This window comes from Arvicola amphibius, chromosome X, assembly GCF_903992535.2.
Source record: "Arvicola amphibius chromosome X, mArvAmp1.2, whole genome shotgun sequence".
NCBI classification, from domain to species: Eukaryota; Metazoa; Chordata; class Mammalia; order Rodentia; family Cricetidae; genus Arvicola; species Arvicola amphibius.
In genome coordinates, this window is record NC_052065.1 from 22,775,003 (window position 1) to 22,795,941 (window position 20,939).

Below are 20,939 nucleotides of genomic sequence, written 5' to 3' on the forward strand. Positions count from 1 at the left end.
TGGACCAGATGGTTTCAATGCAGTTCTACCAGAACTTTCAAGAAGAGATAATACCTATACTCCTTAATGTGTTTCACAATATAGAAACAGAAGAGTCATTGCCAAACTCCTTTTATGAAGTTACAGTCACCCTGATACCAAAACCACACAAAGACTTAACCAAGAAAGAGAATTACAGACCAATCTCTCTCATGAACATTGACGCAAAAATTCTCAATAAAATACTGGCAAACTGAATCCAAGAACACATTAGAAAAATTATCTACTATGATCGAGTAGGCTTCATCCCAGAGATGCAGGGCTGGTTCAACATATGGAAATCTATCAATGTAATCCATCATATAAATAAACTGAAGAAAATAACATATGATCATCTCATTAGATGCTGAAAAAGCATTTGACAAAATTCAACACCCCTTTATGATAAAGGTCTTGGAGAGATTCGGGATACAAGGGTCATTCCTAAATATAATAAAAGCAATATACAACAACCCGACAGCTAGCATTAAGTTAAATGCAGAGAAACTCAAAGCCATTCCACTAAAATCAGGAACAAGACAAGGCTGTCCACTCTCTCCATACCTCTTCAATATAGTGCTCGAAGTTCTAGCAACAGCAATAAGACAGCATAAGTAGATCAAGAGGATTCGAATTGGAAAGGAAGAAGTCAAACTTTCGTTATTTGCAGATGATATGATAGTGTACATAAGCGACCCCAAAACTCCACCAAAGAACTCCTACAGCTGATAAACACCTTTAGTAACGTGACAGGATACAAGATCAACTAAAAAAAATCAGTTGCCTTCCTATATAAAAAGGATAAAGAAGCAGAGAGGGAAATCAGAGAAGCATCCTTGCTTTTTCTACCTTTCATGATAGCCACAAATAGCATAAAATATCTTGGGGTAACCAAGGAAGTGAAAGATCTATTTGACAAGAACTTTGAGTCTTTGAAGAAAGAAATTGAAGAGGATACCAGAAAATGGAAGGATCTCCCCTGCTCTTGGATTGGGAGGATCAACATAGTAAAAATGGCAATTCTACCAAAAGCAATCTATAGATTCAATGCAATCCCCATAAAAATCCCCAAAAAATTCTTCAAAGAACTTGAGAGGACAATAATCAACTTTATATGGAAAAACAAAAAACCCAGGATAGCCAAAACAATCCTATACAATAAAGCTACTTCCAGTGGCATTACCATCCCTGATTTCAAAATCTATTACAGAGCTACAGTAATGAAAACAGCTCTGTATTGCCATACAAACAGAGATGTTGACCAATGGAATCAAATAGAAGACCCAGATTTTAACCCACAAACATATGAACACCTGATTTTCAATAAAGGAGCTAAAAGTACACAATGGAAGAAAGAAAGCATCTTCAACAAATAGTGCGGGAATAACTGGATGTCAACCTGTAGAAGAATGAAAGTAGATCCATATCTATCACCATGCACAAAACTCAAATCCAAATGGATTAAAGACATCAATATCAATCTGACCACCCTGAACTTGATAGAAGAGAAAGTGGGAAGTACTCTACAACACATGGGCACAGGATACCGTTTCCTACGTATAACCCCAGCAGCACAGACAATAAGGGCAACATTGAATAAATGGGACCTCCTAAAACTGAGAAGCTTTTGTAAAGCACAGGACACTGTCATTAAGACAAAAAGGCAACCTACTGACTGGGAGAAGATCTTCACCAACCCGCAACAGACAAAGGTCTGATTTCCATAATATATAAAGAACTCAAGAAACTAGACTTTAAAATGCTAATTAACCCAATTTTAAAAAATGGGGCACTGAACTGAATAGAGAATTCTCAACAGAAGTTCAAATGGCCAAAAGACACTTAAGGTCATGCTCAACCTCCTTAGCTATCAGGGAAATGCAAATCAAAACAACTTTGAGATACCATCTTACACCTGTCAAAATGGTTAAAATCCAAAACATCAATGATAACCTTTGATGGAGAGGTTGTATTGTAAGGGGTACACCCATCCATTGCTGGTGGAAATACAAACTTGTGCAACCACTTTGGAAATCAGTGTGGCAGTTTCTCAGGAAATTCAGGATCAACCTACCCCAGGATCCAGCAATACTACTCTTGGGAATAGACCCAAGAGATGCTCTATCATACAACAAAAGCATTTGTTCATACAACAAAAGCATTTGTTCAACTATGTTCATAGCATCATTATTTGTAATAGCCAAAACTTGGAAACAACCTAGATGCCCCTCAATGGAAGAATGGATAAAGAAAGTATAGAATATGTACGCATTAGAGTACTACTAAGCAGTAAAAAACAATGACATCTTGAATTTTGTATGAAAATGGATGGAAATAGAGAACACTATCCTGAGTGAGGTAACCCAGACCTAAAAAGATGAATGTGGTATGTACTCACACATAAGTTTATTCTAGCCATAAATAAAGGACATTGAGCCTATAATTTGTGACCCTAGAGAAGCTAAATAAGAAGGTGAACCCCCAAAATACCATATAGTTATCCTCCTGGATATTGGAAGGAGGCAAGATTGCCAGGCAAAAATTGGAAACTGGGGGGTAGTGATGGGGTTGGGGCAAGGGGAGATGGGGAGAAAAAAGTGAGAAGGGGAGGATGGGGAGAGCTTGGGGTAATTGGACGGCTAGGATGGAGAAAGAGTGGATATGGGAGCAGGGAAGTATATATCTTAATTAAGGAACCCATTTTAGGGTTGGCAAGAGTCTTGACTCTGGAGGTGTTCCCAGGTGTCCATGGAGATGTCCCCAGCTAGATACCTGGCCAGCTGAGGAAAGGGAGCCTGAAATGGCCCTATCCTATAGCCATACTGATGAATATCTTACATATCACCATAGAACTTTCATCTGGCGATGGATGAAGCTAGAGACAGAGACCCACATTGGAGCACTGGACTGAGCTCCCAAGGTCCAAATGAGGAGCAGAAGGAGGGAGAACATGAGCAAGGAAGTCAGGGCCATGAGGGGTGTGCCCACCCACTGAGACGGTGGGGTTGATCTACTGGGAGCTCATCAAGGCTAGCTAAACTGAGACTTATATAGCATGTGATCAAACCAGACTCTCTGAACATGGCTGACAAGGAGGGCTGACTGAGAAGTCAAGGACAATGGCACTGGGTTTTGATCCTACTGCATGTACTGGCTTTTTGGGAGTCTAGACTCTTTGGATGCTCACCTTCCTAGACCTGGATGGAGGGGCGAGGACCTTGGACTTCTCACAGGACAGGGAACCTTGACTGCTCTTTGGTCTGGAGAGGGAAGGAGATGGGGAGGGGGAGGGAAATGGGAGGAGGAGAGGAGGTGGAAATTTTTAATTAAAAATAAATAAATTTTAAAACGATAAACAAGAAGGCAATAAAAAACAAACAGAAACTCCAGATAGGAGGCCACATATGCTGTACTGCTTGCAGAATATCTAAGTACACTTCACAGAAATGCCCAAGGGAGATCAGTTGAAATATTTATTGGTTATTATGACCACTATATTCATTATTTTTCTGTTACTGTGGAAAAATAACATATCAAGAGCAACTTCTATAAGACTATTTTTTGCTTGTGCTTCCAAGGTTATAAGAGTCCTTTACGGCAGGGAGGCTTTGCAGCAAGTTTCAGGCATAGTGGTAAGAGGAGGAAAGCTGAGAGCTCACATCTTCAAATACAAGTATGAAGCAGAGAGAGTCAACTGGAAGTTGGGTGAGGTTTCATGCTCTCAAAGTGACATTTGCCTCCAACAAGGCCAAACCTCCTAAACTTCCCCCAAAAGTGACACCACCTGGGAACCAAGTATTCAATTACAGAAGCCTGTGGGGGACATTTCTCATTTAAACCACCATAACCACTTACTAATTCAGTGTAAGCTTTTCCTCTAACTTTTAGCTGTAGCTAACCATTTAACAAAGACAACGTTAGAGGCAATAGTCCCAAGATTTAGGTTAATTGAAAATATAGATTCAGATAAATCAAGCAATTCTTCTAAAAGTCCTCATGAAGACATAAGATACTTATAGGAATTATCATACATCTTGGCACACACCTGATGTAAAGTTGAAAGAATGAATCAGACCCTTAAACAACAAATTACTGTTTGATTGAATTGCCTTGGGCCAAAATTTTGCTTATAGCTTTGCTAAGAATCCCTATAGCCCCTTGAAAGAACCTAGGACTGTCTCATTAAGGGATGCTATATGGATTGTCATACACGGGAAGAGCTACTGATCTCCCACCATGGAAATTAAAAAATAATTCTTCACAAGTTATATACTGGGTTATTCTTCTACTTTGCTTTCTTTTAGGTTAAAAGGCCTTCTCCCTCAGATCCCTTCACTCAAATGTCTATTCCATTCTGTTCTGCATGGGGACTGAATGCTAACAAAAAGTTGAAAAGAGAATAAATTGAAATCAACTAAGGAGTGGCCTTTTCTGGTACTTTTAACAACTGAAACCATGGTGCATATGGCTTAAAGAGGTTAGACACTGTGCTAGTTGGTTTTTGTCACCTTGACACAAACTAAAGTCATCTAGGAAGAAGGAACCTCAACTGAGAAATTGCTTTCATTGGCCTGTGAGAATGTCTGTTGTGCATTTTCTTAAATGCTAATTGGTATAAGTGGGTCCACCTCACATTGGGCAACATCATCCCTAGGCAGGTATGTCACATCTAGCATGGCTCCAGGCATAGAACTGACAGCTGTGATGAGGGAATGAATAAAAGAAACACAGGTCCATAAATGCATAAAATAGGCACAGGAAATCTGGGATTAGGTAGACTGGGATCTCTGCTGGAGAAACCACAGCATTCTGGAAGTTCATATTTATTATATGGATTTGAACAAAAAGGAGGGGTTGTTGTAAACAGCTCAACAAGGAGGTGAAATTATTACATACAGACAAACAAGGAGTCTGGCTTCATGGTATGCAGCTAGATCAATGAGACAGGTTTTGCTAATCTCTGTAGGAATGACCTCTGTGGGGGAAACAATGTTCATGTCATAAGTACCTGAGGGAAAAAGCTATAGTGAACATTTTTGTACACACTGTAAACACTCAAAGAAGGATTATCCATCAAATAAGGCTTTCCCATCCTTCTAAGAGGCTTTTGAGGTTCTTGATATGTTAGAACCCATGTCAACACTGCACATTCTCTCAGGACAACACTCAGAACTTTCTCCTTTCCCCATACATGGATCTGTACTAAATAAGAAAATTACTTGAACAAGGTAGAGGAGTCACACTAGTAAGCAGCACTTCTTCATGGTCTTGGATACAGTTTCAACTCCCAGACTCCTACTTAAGTTCCTGCTCTGAGTACCCTCCATGATGGGCTGTGATGTGGAAGCATAAGCCAAATAAACCTTTTCCGCAACAAGTTGCTTCTGGTTACGATGTCTATCACAACCATACAAAACAAACTAGAATAGACAGACACATTACGCCTAAATAAAAGAAGGCAAAAATACTCAATAAAATAATGGCAAAAAGAATACACGTCAGAAAAATCATCCACAATGGCTAAGTAGACTTCATAATCAACTTTATATGGAAAACCAACAAACCCAGGCTAGCCAAAAACAATCCTATACAATAAAAGTACTTCTGGAGGCATTACCATCTCTGACTTCAAACTCTATTACAGCGCTACAGGAATGAAAACAGCTTTGTATTGGCATACAAACAGAGATGTTGACCAATGGAATTGAATCAAAGACCTGGATACTGACCCACAAACCTATGAACACATTATTTTTGACAAAGGAGCTAAAAGTATACAATGGAAGAAAGAAAGCATCTTTAACAAATAGTGCTGGCATAACTGGATTTCAACCTATAGAAGAATGAAAATAGATCTATATCTATCACCATGCATAAAACTCAAATCCAAATGGATTAAAGACATCAATATCAATCTGACCACCCTGAACTTGATAGAAGAGAAAGTGGGAAGTACTCTACAACACATGGGCACAGGATACTGTTTCCTACGCATAACCCCAGCTGCACAGACACTGCTCTCCAGGCACCTGTAGCCTCTCCTCAAACCTGTGAAAGGACCTGGAGCCCCATCAACATCCTGTGTCTCAGGCCTTCCAGTGCAGCATATGCCAGTTTTTGGTTGGTCAGTGCCAACTATAGTGTAGACATTAAAAACACAAAATAATAAAGTTAGCTTCAAGTCATTCAAAAAAATTCACCTTAAATTTGTATCAATAAACCAAGATCGATACCAATGCAAAGTATTCATCTCTATAGTATATCCCCCTTTAAATGAAAACAAACATAGTTCTCTCCAAACTGCTTCCTGCTTTTTGTTCGGTGAAGTAATTATAGGGGGTTTATGGAGGCCTTTCAGGGGATCTTTGTCAGGCAAATCACATTAGCCTAGAAGGAATCCACAGGTTCCCATCCTCTGTGGAAACAAAAGCAGAACTTTGTTCCAAATGAACACATCCTTAGACCCAAATTTTGAAGTCAAGATACCTTTAAAGTATATATGTTGGTTTAGCTTAGCAACCTGCACAATAAAATGTCTCTCTGTACTTAGCTCACTCACAGTCAAAAAATTCAACTGAAACACAATAATATACATGATCCAGACTCTGTGTATTTTCCATCTTTATATGGCTTATTTTTCTTTTGTTCTTTAATCTATGACTGTTTTTACTCTTTTATATTAGTTTTACTATCCCTTTAAAGATGTTATTTCATTTTTTTAAAACCATTTACTTTCTTTTATAACTGTCTATATTCTTTTTCTTCTCTCTCCCAAGCCTACATACATTTTTTCAAATACACTGTGTATCATTTAGAGATCTTTTATGTCTCTATCTGTCCTATAATCTTTTTCTGTCCAGGAGAGCTTCTAAAACTGCTAAGCAGCATAGCTAGGACTAAGGCTGCTTTGCCTTTTGGCTCTGCATAGTCTAACATGGCAGAAGTTCATTCAGTGCCAGCTCTGCAAGCCATGCTCACAGTCCCATTAACAGGCACATAGCAGGTCTATGTTGCCATTAAGCAAGTTGTAGCACTTTGCTAATAAAACCTATTCAAATGCTCAGTCGCCTGAAAGAGTCAGAGCTGTTTGTGCAACTAGCACAAAACAGGAAGTCCTCCCCTAAAGAAGCCATGCAGCCTTCACTGCCAATGCTAGCTGAGTCAGGAAGAACTCACTTAAAGGAGCCATATTACCCCTGTTCACTGTCAGCAAACAGAGCCCATCCAGGAAAAAAATTCGGCTACCAAGAAGCTATGATAAACTCTGTTTTGTGTGTGTGTGTGTGTGTGTCTAGAATTTTTTTCCCATGGTTTATTTTTTTTTATATTTAAAAATTTCCATCTCCTTCCCTCCTCCTCCCCTCTCCCTCCCCTCCTCCTCCCCCTTCCCTCCCCTCCCCTCCCCTCCACCCATACCTCCCCTCCCTCCTTCTCAAGGCCAAGGAGCCATCAGGGTTCCCCACTCTATGCTAAGACCAATGTCCTCCCAACTCCCCCCAGGTCCAGGAAGGTGATCGATCAAGCTGAGAAGGCTCCCACAGAGCCCGTCCATGCAGAAGAATCAGAGCCCAGAGCCATTGTCCTTTGCTTCTCAGTCAGCCCCCGCTGTTGGCCACATTCAGAGAGACGGGTTTGGTCGCATGATCCATCAGTCCCATTCCAACTGGAGTTGGTGATCTCCCATTAGTTCTGTCCCACCGTCTCCATGAGTGAACGCACCCCTCTCGTTCCTGACTTTCTCCCTCAAGTTCTCGCTCCTTCTGCTCCTCATCAGGACATTGGGAGCTCAGTCCAGTGCTCCAATGTGGGGCTCAGTCACCTTCTCCATCTGTCGCCAGCTGGAGGTTACCTCACGGTCCTGACTTTCTTTCTCATGTTCTCTCTCCTTCTGCTCCTCATCAGGACCTTGGGAGCTCAGTCCGGTGCTCCAATGTGGGGCTCTGTCATTTTCTTCATCTATCGTCAGGTGGAGGTTCTATGGTGATATGCAAGAAATTCATCAGTATGGCTATAGGAACTGGTCTTTTCAGGCTCCCTCTCCTCAGCTGCCCAAGGAACTAACTGGGGGCATCTCCCTGGAAACCTGGGAACCCCTCTAGGGTCAAGTCTCTTGACAACCCTCAGGTAGCTCCTTAAATTAAGATATATGCTTCCCTGCTTCCATATCCACCCTTCCTATATCCCAAGCACCCCATTCCTCCGAGCTCCCCCCGTTCTCCCCTTCACGCTTTTCTCTCCCCATCTTCCCTTGGCCCAGTCTTGCCCAACCCTCAAGTTCCCAATTTTGCCTGGCGATCGTGTCTACTTCCAATATCCAGGAGGATTACTATATCTTTTTTGGGGAGTTCACCTTCTTATTATCTTCTCAAGGATCCCAAATTTATAGGCTCGATGCCCTTTAATTATGGCTAGAAACCTAATATGAGTGAGTACATCCCATGTTCATCTTTTTGGGTCTGGGTTACCTCACTCAGAATAGTGTTTTCTATTTCCATCCATTTGCATGCAAAATTCAAGATGTCATTGTTTTTTACCACTGAGTAGTATTCTAGCATGTATATATTCCACAGTTTCTTCATCCATTCTTCCACTGAAGGGCATCTAGGTTGTTTCCAGGATCTGGCTATTACAAATAATGCTGCTATGAACATAGATGAGCATATGCTTTTGTTGTATGATTGGGCATCTCTTGGGTAGATTCCCAATAGTGGAATTGCTGGGTCCTGGGGTAGGTTGATCCCGAATTTCCTGAGAAACCGCCACACTGCTTTCCAAAGTGGTTGCACAAGTTTGCATTCCCACCAGCAATGGATGAGTGTACCCCTTACCCCACAACCTCTCCAGCAAAGGTTATTATTGGTGTTTTGGATTTTAGCCAATCTGACAGGTGTAAGATGATATCTCAAAGTTGTTTTGATTTGCATTTCCCTGATAGCTAGGGAGGTTGAGCATGACCTTAAGTGTCTTTTGGCCATTTGAACTTCTTCTGTTGAGAATTCTCTGTTCAGTTCAGCGCCCCATTTTTTAATTGGGTTAATTGGCATTTTACCGTCTAGTCTCTTGAGTTCCTTATATATTTTAGAGATCAGACCTTTGTCAGTTGCAGGGTTGGTGAAGATCTTTTCCCAGTCAGTAGGCTGCCTTTGTGTCTTAGCGACAATGTCCTTTGCTTTACAGAAGCTGCTCAACTTCAGGAGGTCGCATTTATTCAATGTTGCCCTTAAAGTCTGTACAGCTGGGGTTATGCGTAGGAAACGGTTCCCTGTGCCCATTTGTTGTAGAGTACTTCCCACTTTCTCCTCTATCAAGCTCAATGTGTTCAAATTAATATTGAGGTCTTTAATCCATTTGGACTTGAGTTTTGTGCATGGTGATAGATATGGATCTACTTTCATTCTTCTACAGGTTGACATCCAGTTATGCCAGCACCATTTGTTGAAGATGCCCTCTTTCTTCCATTGTGTACTTTTGGCTCCTTTATCAAAAATCAGGTGTTCATAGGTTTGTGGTTTAAGATCCGGGTCTTCTATACGATTCCATTGGTCAACCTCTCTGTTTTTATGCCAATACCAAGCCGTTTTCAATACTGTAGCTTTGTAATAGAGTTTGAAGTCAGGGATGGTAATGCCTCCAGAAGAACCTTTATTGTATAAGATTATTTTGGCTATCCTGGGTTTCTTGTTTTTCCATATAAAGTTGATTATTGTCCTCTCAATCTCTGTGAAGAATTTTAATGGGACCTTGATTGGGATTGCATTGAATCTATAGATTGCTTTTGGTAGAATTGCCATTTTTACTATGTTGATCCTCCCAATCCACGAGCAGGGGAGATCCTTCCATTTTCTGGTATCCTCTTCAATTTCTTTCTTCAAAGACTTAAAGTTCTTGTCAAATAAATCCTTCACTTCCTTGGTTAGAGATACTCCCAGATATCTTATGCTATTTGTGGCTATTGTGAAAGGTGATACTTCTCTGATTTCCCTCTCTGCTTCCTTATCCTTTGTGTATAGGAGGGCGACTGATTTTTTGGAGTTGATCTTGTAACCTGCCACGTTACTGAAGGAGTTTATCAGCTGTAGGAGTTCTTTGGTGGAGTTTTTGGGGTCGCTTATGTATACTATCATATCATCTGCAAATAATGAAAGTTTAACTTCTTCCTTTCCAAATTGAATCCCCTTGATTCCCTTATGTTGTCTTATTGCTATTGCTAGAACTTCAAGCACTATATTGAAGAGATAAGGAGAGAGTGGACAGCCTTGTCGTGTTCCTGAATTTAGTGGGATAGCCTTGAGTTTCTCTCCATTTAATTTGATGTTAGCTGTCAGCTTGCTGTAAATAGCTTTTATTATATTTAGGAATGACCCTTGTATCCCTAATCTCTCCAAGACCTTTATCATAAAAGGGTGCTGAATTTTGTCAAATGCTTTTTCAGCATCTAATGAGATGACCATATGGTTTTTTTCCTTCAGTTTATTTATATGATGGATTACATTGATAGATTTTCGTATGTTGAACCAGCCCTGCATCTCTGGGATGAAGCCTATTTGATCGTAATGGATAATTTTTCTAATGTGTTCTTGGATTCGGTTTGCCAGTATTTTATTGAGAATTTTTGCGTCAATGTTCATGAGTGAGATTCACCTGTAATTCTCTTTCTTGGTTGAGTCTTTGTGTGGTTTAGGTATCAGGGTAACTGTAGCTTCATAGAAGGAATTTGGCAGTGTCTCTTGTGTTTCTATATTATGAAATACCTTAAGGAGTATAGGTATTAGGTCTTCTTGGAAGTTCTGGTAGAATTCCCCATTGAAACCATCTGGTCCTGGGCTCTTTTTGGTAGGGAGGTTTCTGATAACAGTTTCTAATTCTTCGCGACTAACAGGACGATTTAGAGCATTTACCTGGTCCTGGTTTAACTTTGGTATATGGTATTTATCTAAAAAACTGTCCATTTCTTTTACATTTTCCAATTTTGTGGCATACAGGCTTTTGTAGTAAGATCTAATGATTTTCTGAATTTCCTCTGTGTCTGTGGTTATGTCCCCCTTTTCATTTCTGATCTTATTAATTTGCGTGTTCTCCCTCTGCCGTTTGATTAGTTTGGCTAAGGGTTTGTCAATCTTGTTGATTTTCTCCAAGAACCAGCTTCTTGTTTCATTGATTCTTTGGATTGTTTTCTGTGTTTCTATTTTGTTGATTTCTGCCCTCAGTTTGATTATTTCCAGTCTTCTACTTCTCCTAGGTGAGTCTGCTTCTTTTTTTCCCAGAGCTTTCAGGTGTGCTGTTAAGTCACCAATGAGCGCTTTCTCCGTTTTCTTTAAGTGGGCACTTAGTGCTATGAACTTTCCTCTTAGCACTGCTTTCATTGTGTCCCATAGGTTTGAGTATGTTGTGTCTTTGTTTTCATTAAATTCAAGAAAGACTTTAATTTCTTTCTTTATTTCTTCCTTGACCCAGGTGTGGGTCAGTAGTTGACTGTTCAGTTTCCATGAGTTTGTGGGCTTTCTGGGGGTAGCATTGTTGTTGAATTCTAATTTTAATCCATGGTGATCCGATAAGACACAGGTGGTTACTAATATTTTTTTGTAACTGTGGAAGTTTGCTTTGTTACCGAGTATATGGTCAATTTTCGAAAAGGTTCCATTAGCCGCAGAGAAGAAGGTATATTATTTCCTATTTGGGTGGAATGTTCTATAGATGTCTGTTAAGTCCATTTGGTTCATTACCTCCATTAAGTCTTTCAATTCTCTGTTAGGTTTCTGTCTGATTGACCTGTCCATTGGTGAGAGAGGAGTGTTGAAGTCTCCAACTATTAGTGTGTGTGGTTTGATGGCTGCCTTGAGTTCTAGAAGTGTTTCTTTTACATAAGTGGGAGCTTTTATATTAGGGGCATAGATATTCAGGATTGAGACTTCATTCTGAAGGATTTTTCCTGTTATGAGTATAAAGTGTCCCTTTCCATCTCTTCTGATTGATTTTAGTTTGAAGTCAACTTTGTTGGAAATTAGAATGGCCACTCCCGCTTGTTTCTTAGGGCCATTTGCTTGATAAACCTTTTCCCAACCCTTTACTCTGAGTAGATGTCTGTCTTTGTGGTTGAGGTGTGTTTCTTGTAAACAGCAAAATGTTGTATTCTGTTTTCGTATCCAGTCTCTTAGCCTGTGCCTTTTCATAGGTGAATTGAGTCCATTGATATTAAGTGTTATTAATGACCAGTGGTTGTTAACTTCAGTCATTTTTAGTAGTAGAGTTTGTGTGTTTCCCTTCTTCTAGTTGTGCTGGTGAAGGGTCGCTAGATGCCTGAGTTATTGTGGGCGTTGTTGGACTCCTTGGTTTGTGATTTTCCTTCTATTACTTTCTGCAAGGCTGGATTTGTGGCTGCGTATTGTTTAAATCTGTTTTTGTCCTGGAATATCTTGTTTTCTCCATCAATGGTGAATGCAAGCTTTGCTGGGTATAATAGTCTAGGCTTGCATCCATGTTCCCTTAGTGTCTGTAGCACATCTATCCAAGCTCTTCTGGCTTTCATGGTTTCCATTGAGAAATCAGGTGTAATTCTGATAGGTTTCCCTTTATATGTTACTTGACCTTTTTCCTTTGCAGCTCTTAATATCTGTTCTTTATTCTGTATGTTTTGTGTTTTGATTATTATATGGCGTGGGGATGCTTTCTTTTGATCCAGTCTATTTGGTGTTCTGTAGGCTTCTTGTACCTTCATAGGAACATCCTTCTTTAGGTTGGGGAAGTTTTCTTCTATAATTTTGTTGAATATGTTTTCTGGGCCTTTCAGTTGTAATTCTTCTCCTTCTTCTACCCCAATTATTCTTAGGTTTGGTCTTTTCATGGTGTCCCAGATTTCCTGAATGTTTTGTGTTAAGAATTTGTTAGATTTGTTTAGTTCTTTAATCTGTGAGTTTATTTCCTCTATAGTATCTTCAGAGTCCGAGATTCTTTCTTCCATCTCTTGTATTCGGTTGGAAATACTTGTCTCTGAAGTTTCTGTTCGTTTACTCAGAGTTTCCATTTCCCGTCGTCCCTCAGATTGTGTTTTCTTCAATACCTCCATTTCATTTATCAGGTCTTGTACTGTTTCCCTTACCTGTTTGATTGCTTTTTCTTGTTTTTCTTGTTTTTCTTGGGTATCTTTGAGAGATTTATTTATTTCGTCTACCTTTTTGTTTGTCATCTCCATTTCTTTATGGCAGTTTTTTACCTCCTGTTTAAGGTCCTCTATTATTTTCATAAAGTACTGTTTAAGGTCGGTTTCTTCTATATCTTCTGGGGTAGGGTGTTCAATTCTTGTTGTTTCGGGATGTCTGGCTTGTGGTGATGTCATGTTGCCTTTCATGTTTTTGGACGAGCTCCTGCTTTGGCGCCTGCCCATCTTTTCCTTCAAAGGGAGCCCGGAGGCGTTTGGTGTCCTAGACCAATCTTTGCTGTGACTGAAACTGGTTGGATCTCCCCAGTGCCAGAGGAGGACCTATTCCTTGCGACACAATCTGAAGAAGCCCGCACTCCCTTGCAGGAATCCTCAGACCTGCCTGGAGGCCCGTGTCTGACCCCTTTGGGTGGATGGCCTTAGAACAGGAGCAGGATACCTGAGAACACTAGGGAAAGCTTGGGAGACACAGGGACAGGAGAAACAGACACAAGCCTGCAGAGGGAAGTGGGGGTAGGTGGTCTGTGCTCTCTTCCAGGGCAGGTTGCCCCAGGGTCCGCCTTCACTCACCAGTTCAGATGGAATGTCAGTGCACAGGATCAGGGATTCCAGGCAGCCCAGGGTTGCAGCCCAGACAAAAGGGCCAAGGTGGGGGCAGGGCGGGATGGAATACCACACAGCGAACCTGGCAGCACAATCTGAAGGAGCCCGCACCCCTCCGCAGGAATCCTCAGACCTGCCTGGAGGCCAGAGTCTGACCCCTTTGGGTGGATGGCCTTAGAACTGGAGCAGGACACCCCAAAGAATGATGGATCCTCTGGCAGACTGTCAGGTCCCCTTGCAGGCCAAGCAGCTCTCAGACAAAGGCTTACCTTGCCCCGGGCAGTCAAATGAAGGAGGGGACCTCCCACCGGTCTGGGTGCACTCAATTCCAGGTCCCCAGAGCCCAAACGGGCTGAGCTGTGGGATTTTGTGGCCCCAAAGACGGGCTGTCTAGAATTTTTTTAAGCTCTTTCAGGTTTTATGTGGATGTAGTCAGCCCATGTTGGTGTGCCAATCTGTAAGTGGAGGCTGCTTGTTCTTGGCCACCAAGACCCAAAATAGTTACACAGAAACTATCAATTACAACTCTGCTTATTCAATAGTTTAGCCATATTTCTGACTAACTTACATCTTAAATTAACCCATTTCTATTAATCTGTGTATTTCTACATGGTTGTGGCCTACCAGTAAGATTTTGTCTGGTGTTTTTCTCCTGTGGCAACTATATGGCATCTCCTCAACTCTGCCTACTCTTTCTCTACATCTCTGTTCAGATTTTCTGCCTGGCTATACTCTATTAAGCCATTGGTCAAAATCAGCTTCTTTATTAAGTAATGGCAATAAAACATACTTACAGCATACAGAGGGGGGATCCCTCATTAGACAGGAAACAAGGAGAACCCTAAGAGAGACACACATGGATTTCCCTGGGAAGAGGAAGTAGTAAAGATCTCTTTAGTAACATGGATGTGTGGGGAGGGGAGCGGGGAGGGGAGAAGGGGAGCAAGGAGGAGAACACGAGGGACTGGGAGAGTGAGTTGGGTGAAGGACAGAGAGGGAAAGCAAGGAAAGAGATACCTTGAAAGGCGGAGTCATTATGGGGTCAGTAAGAAACCAAGTACTAGGGAAATTCTCCAGAATCTACAAGGATAACCCCAGTTAAGAATCTAAGTGGTAATGGAGAGGGTACCTAAAATGTTCTTCCCCATAATCAGATTTGCCTCATAGAATCTTCATCCAGTATCTAATGCAATCAGATGCAAAGATATACAGCTAAGCACTGGACTGAACTCCTGGAGTCCATTCATAGAGGAGGAGGAATGGTATTATGAGTAAAGGGGCCAAGATCATGATGGGAAAACCCACAGAAACAGCTGACCTGAGCTAATGGGACCGACAGCTGGGAAACCTGCATAAGACTGTACTAGAATATGGATGACAGTTATGTGGCTTGAGCAGTTTGTGGGGACACTGGCAATGGAACCATTATTTATCCCTAGTGCATGCTCTGGCTCTTTGGAGCCCATTCCTTATGGAGGGATACCTTGCCCAGGGATACAAGGGCGAGGGGAAGACCTTGGTCCTGCTTCAAGTGATGTGACAGATTTTGTTGACTTCCCACGGGAGGTCTCAGCCTCTCTGAGGAGTGGATGGGGAGGCGTGGGGAGAAGATGGGGAGAGCTGGAGGACAGGACAGAGAGGAAACTAGGATTGGTATGTAAGATAAGATTGTTTTTAAAAAATTTAAAATTAAAACAAGAATGACTATTACACTTATGTTGGAGGGAAGTTAGAAGACTGAGATGTTCATTCCCACTCAGATGTACCTCAGATACCTGGGGATGAAATGCAAGCTCTTCCTCTCTCAGGAAGAGATGTCCTGGAGGAGACTGTCTTTTCAGTTCTTATACCTTCTGTCCCCCGGCACCAAGGGGCTGAGGAAAAGGCCCTCTCCTTTGAATTGTGTCTCTTCCTTTAGGAGAAACCACTTAAACCTCCTTCATTGAAAGATGGATGAAGAATTTGAAATTCTTGAGAAATGTGTCTGAATGGCAGGGCCTCCTTTGAGGAGTTGAACACTCTTTTCCAGCCTGAGCATGGCCAGAGCATATGTCTGGTGGTATTGTGCTGAACTATTATCTGACATCTTACTGGACAATTGGAATGAGACCTGTGCTTTGGTCCAACTGGCTACTTCTTTCACTATTGCCTATCACCAACCTACCTAAGGTCGAACTCAATTGTCTTATTGAAAAGGGGAGATTTTAATTCCTGGAAAGTCATTTGGCACTTGAATTTGAATAAATTCCATCAGAATACTTAAAGGAGTCCCTAAAAAGTTTAAGGAAAGGAATCAAACAGCAGCACAATTGGAGTCAGTGCTATTCTGGTGGTCTTTCATACATAAAAGTGAAGACTGCATAAATCATATATGTTAAGATCAACAGCAATTTGTAAATTGTCTCAAAGATGCTCTCAAGGGTATAGCAGATCATTTAGATGTCATCAGTAGAATGGCATGGGAAAATAAACTAGCCCTAGACATGATGCTAACAAAAAATATCTCTGTCATGAAAGCTTATCAGTAGTGTATTTTCGTTCCCAATTATGTGGTCCTGATAACACCACTGCAAAGGTTTTTCATGGAATAATTACTTTTCCAATAACTTACCTCATTTTATTTTATTTATTCAGGTATAAATTTATTTAGAAACAAATGCTCCTTTATCTAATCTTATGAAATTATAGTTTGGAAAGTGGAAAAAGAAAATGATTTTACTCCTCGAAGTTATAAATACATGTGGGAAATGTAAACAAAATGTGATGCTTTTTTTCTATCAAAGGGTGGAATGAAACAAACCACCAAAAATTGTAAATTGCAAAATTTTAAATTCTTCAAGTGTCAGCACTTCACAAAATTAAAATATATACTCAATGTCATTTCTCCCCAGAAGCTGCATTGTTCTTATACCAAAGATGCAGAGCTCTGACAACTCAGAATGAGTCACAGGATCCCTTTGCAGCAAGAGTAAAAATCTATTGGAAATCCTGCTGGGTATGCTTGCTTGCTTGCTTGATATAGCATGCCCTTCTACAGAAGTAATGTAATGATGAGAGCAGCAGGCTGCGTTCCTGCCACACTGATCCTGGCCGCCTGTCTAGCTTATGCCACAAAATAATTACATGGAAACTGTATTCTTTTAAACACTGCCTGGCCCATTAGTTTCAGCCTCTTATTGGCTAATTCTTACATTTTGCTTTAACCCATAATTAATAATCTCTGTAACACCACGAGTGGTGTCTTACCGGGAAAGATTCAGCATGTGTGACCTGGCGGCTGGCTCCATCACGTCTGACCCAGAGAGGAGAGGCATACTAACTTCCCTTCTTCCCAGAATTCTGTTCTGTCTACTCCACCCACCTAAGGGCTGGCCTATCAAATGGGCCAAGGCAGTTTCTTTATTAACCAATGAGAGTGCTCCATCAAAGTAAAACATCCGACTTTCTAAACTATGTTAGATTGTGTGGTTATTTTCTTGAGACTCCAGATGCATTTTCAGACCTTCTCCTCTTACCCCCTCATGCACACCTTCTTACAGCATGCCCGACATAGGGACACTATTCTAGGGGAAGAGTGACAAATAGATTTTGCTCTTTGTCCCTATGCAAGGGACTCAGATGTCTGCTAGTTCTAGTGGTTACAGATGGAAACATTTCCCACTAAAGCAAAAAAGGTATCAAAGGTAACTGTTGTCTTCATGGAACACATTATTTCTCACTTTTGGTTCCCCTAGTCCTTTCAATCTCATAATGGCAATGCAGCCTATAAGAAATGCACCTGATATTTTTTATCCAAAGTAAACTCTCTCATTTCCTTAGAGGTGAGGACTATGTTTTGCATCAACTGTTTTGGGTGTCCAATGAGGGGATTCAAGGACAACCTATTTTAACTAGAATTGTTGTTTGAATTAACACCAGGTACCCCCATCTGACCCCTGTGACCAAACATCGGACATTGCCTTCCCAATTGGCTATGGAAAGTTGTTAAGGGTTCAGAATTCCTTGAACAGTTAAGAACAGTATTTTGATCAAAAAAAAAATTTGCTTAGCCTGTAGATAGATAAATTATCCATGTACTGAGGGAGGTTGCTCCCAGGGAGAAACTGATCAAGGAACAGAGTTTAGTTTCATTTTGTTACTGCAATAAAACCTGACCAAAATCAACTTGGGGAGAGAAGAGATTTTTTGGTTTATACTTCTAAGTCACATTCCATCATCAGGGAAGTTAGGGCATGAAGTCAAGCCAGTAACTCAAGGTTGAAACTTGAAGGCAAGAACCATGGAGGAAGGTGGAATGCTGCTTGCTGGGTCACTCTGCTAGCTTTCTTATACAGCCCAAGCCCAATTGCTTTAGAATGGTGCCAACCACAGGAGTCTGGAACCTCCTGCATCAATTAATAAGATAATCCCCCACAGACATGTCCACAGGCAATTTGATCTAGGCAGTTCCTCAATCCAGGTTTTCCTCTCTGATGATTCCAGGTTGTGTTAAATTAACAACGTTAACTAAGGTTAAGTATGTGCCTAAGGCCTATCAAAGAGGTGGGGCCTATTACAAAAAGCCCCAATGTAACACAGTGCAGGCAAACTCTTGAATAAACTAGATGGAGGTATAAAGGAATGGAGAATCTGAGTTAGATAGAAATCTAAAAGAAAACATCCTTAATGTCTAACACCATGAACAAGGAGGTATTGTAGGGTATTTGCTCCAAGAAGGTACAAGGATGGGGAAACATAGGGTGTATTAGAACCAGTGCCCTTAGACCCTGAGCTCTTCTGTAGGATCCATCTGCTTTTAAAAAAACTGACATAGAAGGGGTTTTATACAAAGAGCTACAATGACTCAGTACCTTAGTAGCCAGGAGTTAATCAGTGAACAGCAATAAGCCTTTTAATTCCTTAATACTTTAAGTGTATTGGTGACTTCAGGGAAATTGATTAGGGTCCTTAAGAGTAATTATGACAGAAATGACTGTTAATAAATGGTTAGTAATAGAGGTATCCTAGAATTTAGGAGGAATAGTTTTGAATGATGTAGGGGTCTGTACCAGAGACTATGGGGACAGTGTTGTCCGTGACACCAATCAACTATAGGCCATTACAGGACAGAACATTTCAGGACAAGAATTCATAAGAATCACTGTATTATCACAGAGACTTAAATTGGCCTGAAATTTAGGCATGATATCTCTACCTAGCAGAGAAATGTGCAGCTATGCAGGACCATAAATGAATGAGTGAAAGGATATTTGTTTATCATACATGACGTTTTTATAGTTACTCATGAAGCTTTTCAATGTAATGGTGTGAGCATTAGGTAGTTGAGTTACATCAAAGTATGTAATCTGCTGACAGCTTCTGAGTTAGTGGTACCTAGTAACATTTCAATATGACTCAAAAGATCTCATATGGCAGTCACAAGGGCTGTTAGGTCAGATAAAGAGACAACGATTGCTTATTGAAGGAAATATAGACTTCTTTAGACTATTGAGTCTTCTAATGTCCTGGAGAGATTCCTTCCACTAATTTGCCAAGTTGAACACATTTGGGAAACAATATGACAGAGATGCTATATGTTGTATAATATATATTATGTAATATAATATAGATACAGTATTATTATGACATGACAAATAGGTAAGCTTTTGTTTTTAGCTTTGGAACCAGATGGCAATATCAGAGATTAATGTGCTCTGACACTCATTTTCATATATACTAGATTTATTTATCATTTCCTTCACTGACATCAATTAAAACCTAAATTTCATAAGACAAATGGACAAGTGGGTATGCTTTTTAAATTTTTAATTAAAGTCCATAATCCAACTAATGAAGTAATGAAACACAACACAGAAAGATATCAGAAGGAGCCACTTTGCCATTTTCTATCACAGGCCACTTGAACATTGTTGAGTCCTTGGAAACTTTAGGTAGACATCTCAAAAATCCTTGCTATAACCACAGGAAATTTTGGATTTTTTAAGGCAAAGTAAATTCATTTTCAGATATTAGGAAAGACTTTGCTGCTTAAGGGAAACCTGTAAGAAATAAAAATCACACCACTGCACAAAAACAGAATGGCCGCTAGAAATGCCACTCCCATGGCAGCTCCAACTTTCTGACTATGTGGGTTAAAGGGTATATGGAAAGATGGTGGAAAGTCAATTCCCTCCTTGTTTACAATGGAAAAATAATTGCACAAGACAATAAGGAAGACGAAGCTACTGGCAATGATGTTCAGAATTGCTGAAGTGCTGAAGGCATTGTAGGTGACATTCTCCTCTTGTCTTACCATGTACACATTTCTAAGAGCAACAATGGTGGCCACTTTTCCAATCAGCCATAAAATGCTGGTGATCAGTAGTAGGTATTGAGAAACACGAATATCCAAAGGGATGAAGTTGTCATGGTAGCTGTATTGGTGACACATTCTAATATTGCTGGAGTTGTCATGGTGGTAGATGCAGACTTTCCAAACTCCCACAAAGGCCACACTAGGGTAAGAGATCGTAGGTTCATTCAAGTACCACACTCGCCATTGCGGGAGGCCCATGGAGATGATGCAAAGAATCCATGCTGTGGTGGACAAAGCAAAACCTCCTACCTGGTGATAGGAACTTTTGTTGAATAGTACCATGATGGCAGTGAACACTGGACAACTGCAAAGAAATACAAAACAACATAAGGAAAGGCTATTCAAGCCTGGGACACTGTCTGTTGGGCGACTAGTAACAGAAGGAAATATTTATTTATGTTTGAGAAAATGGGCCTTTGTTCTAGAAATTGCTATTGGAATATAATCTAAGCAAATTAAGTGAAGAAACTTTGGGAAAATTTACTGTGACTTGACAATGAATTATAACAGTTCTATTTCTGACTGTTGGTCCAGATGTACAATGAGGTTTGGATACAGATGGTCACAAAGATGACCAGTTTGTAGTATTGGGGGAGTGTCAAGGCCAACATAGCATATGTCTCAAGTTCCATAGTGAGACTCTGTACCAAAAAAAACTAATATGGAAGTCAATAAATGATGAATAAACTATCAATTAATTAATTAATGAGAAAAGTAATAGAAAATCAAGTGATTCTAGTAAGCATATACAGCTTACTGCTCAGTGTACATTACTTTGAAGCAAATCAATTCACTGGAATATTTGGC

The 20,939-nt window shown here is 40.5% G+C and overlaps 1 protein-coding gene across 1 annotated transcript; it reads right to left on the minus strand.

Annotated features, from left to right (window-relative positions):
* Positions 1–19,778: 19,778 nt before the first annotated feature.
* Positions 19,779–20,423, minus strand: Cldn34 (claudin 34). The gene has a single exon (XM_038315640.1). The coding sequence runs from the start codon at positions 20,412–20,414 to the stop codon at positions 19,779–19,781; it is 636 nt and encodes a 211-aa protein (XP_038171568.1). The 5' UTR covers positions 20,415–20,423.
* Between the last annotated feature and the right edge of the window lie 516 nt (positions 20,424–20,939).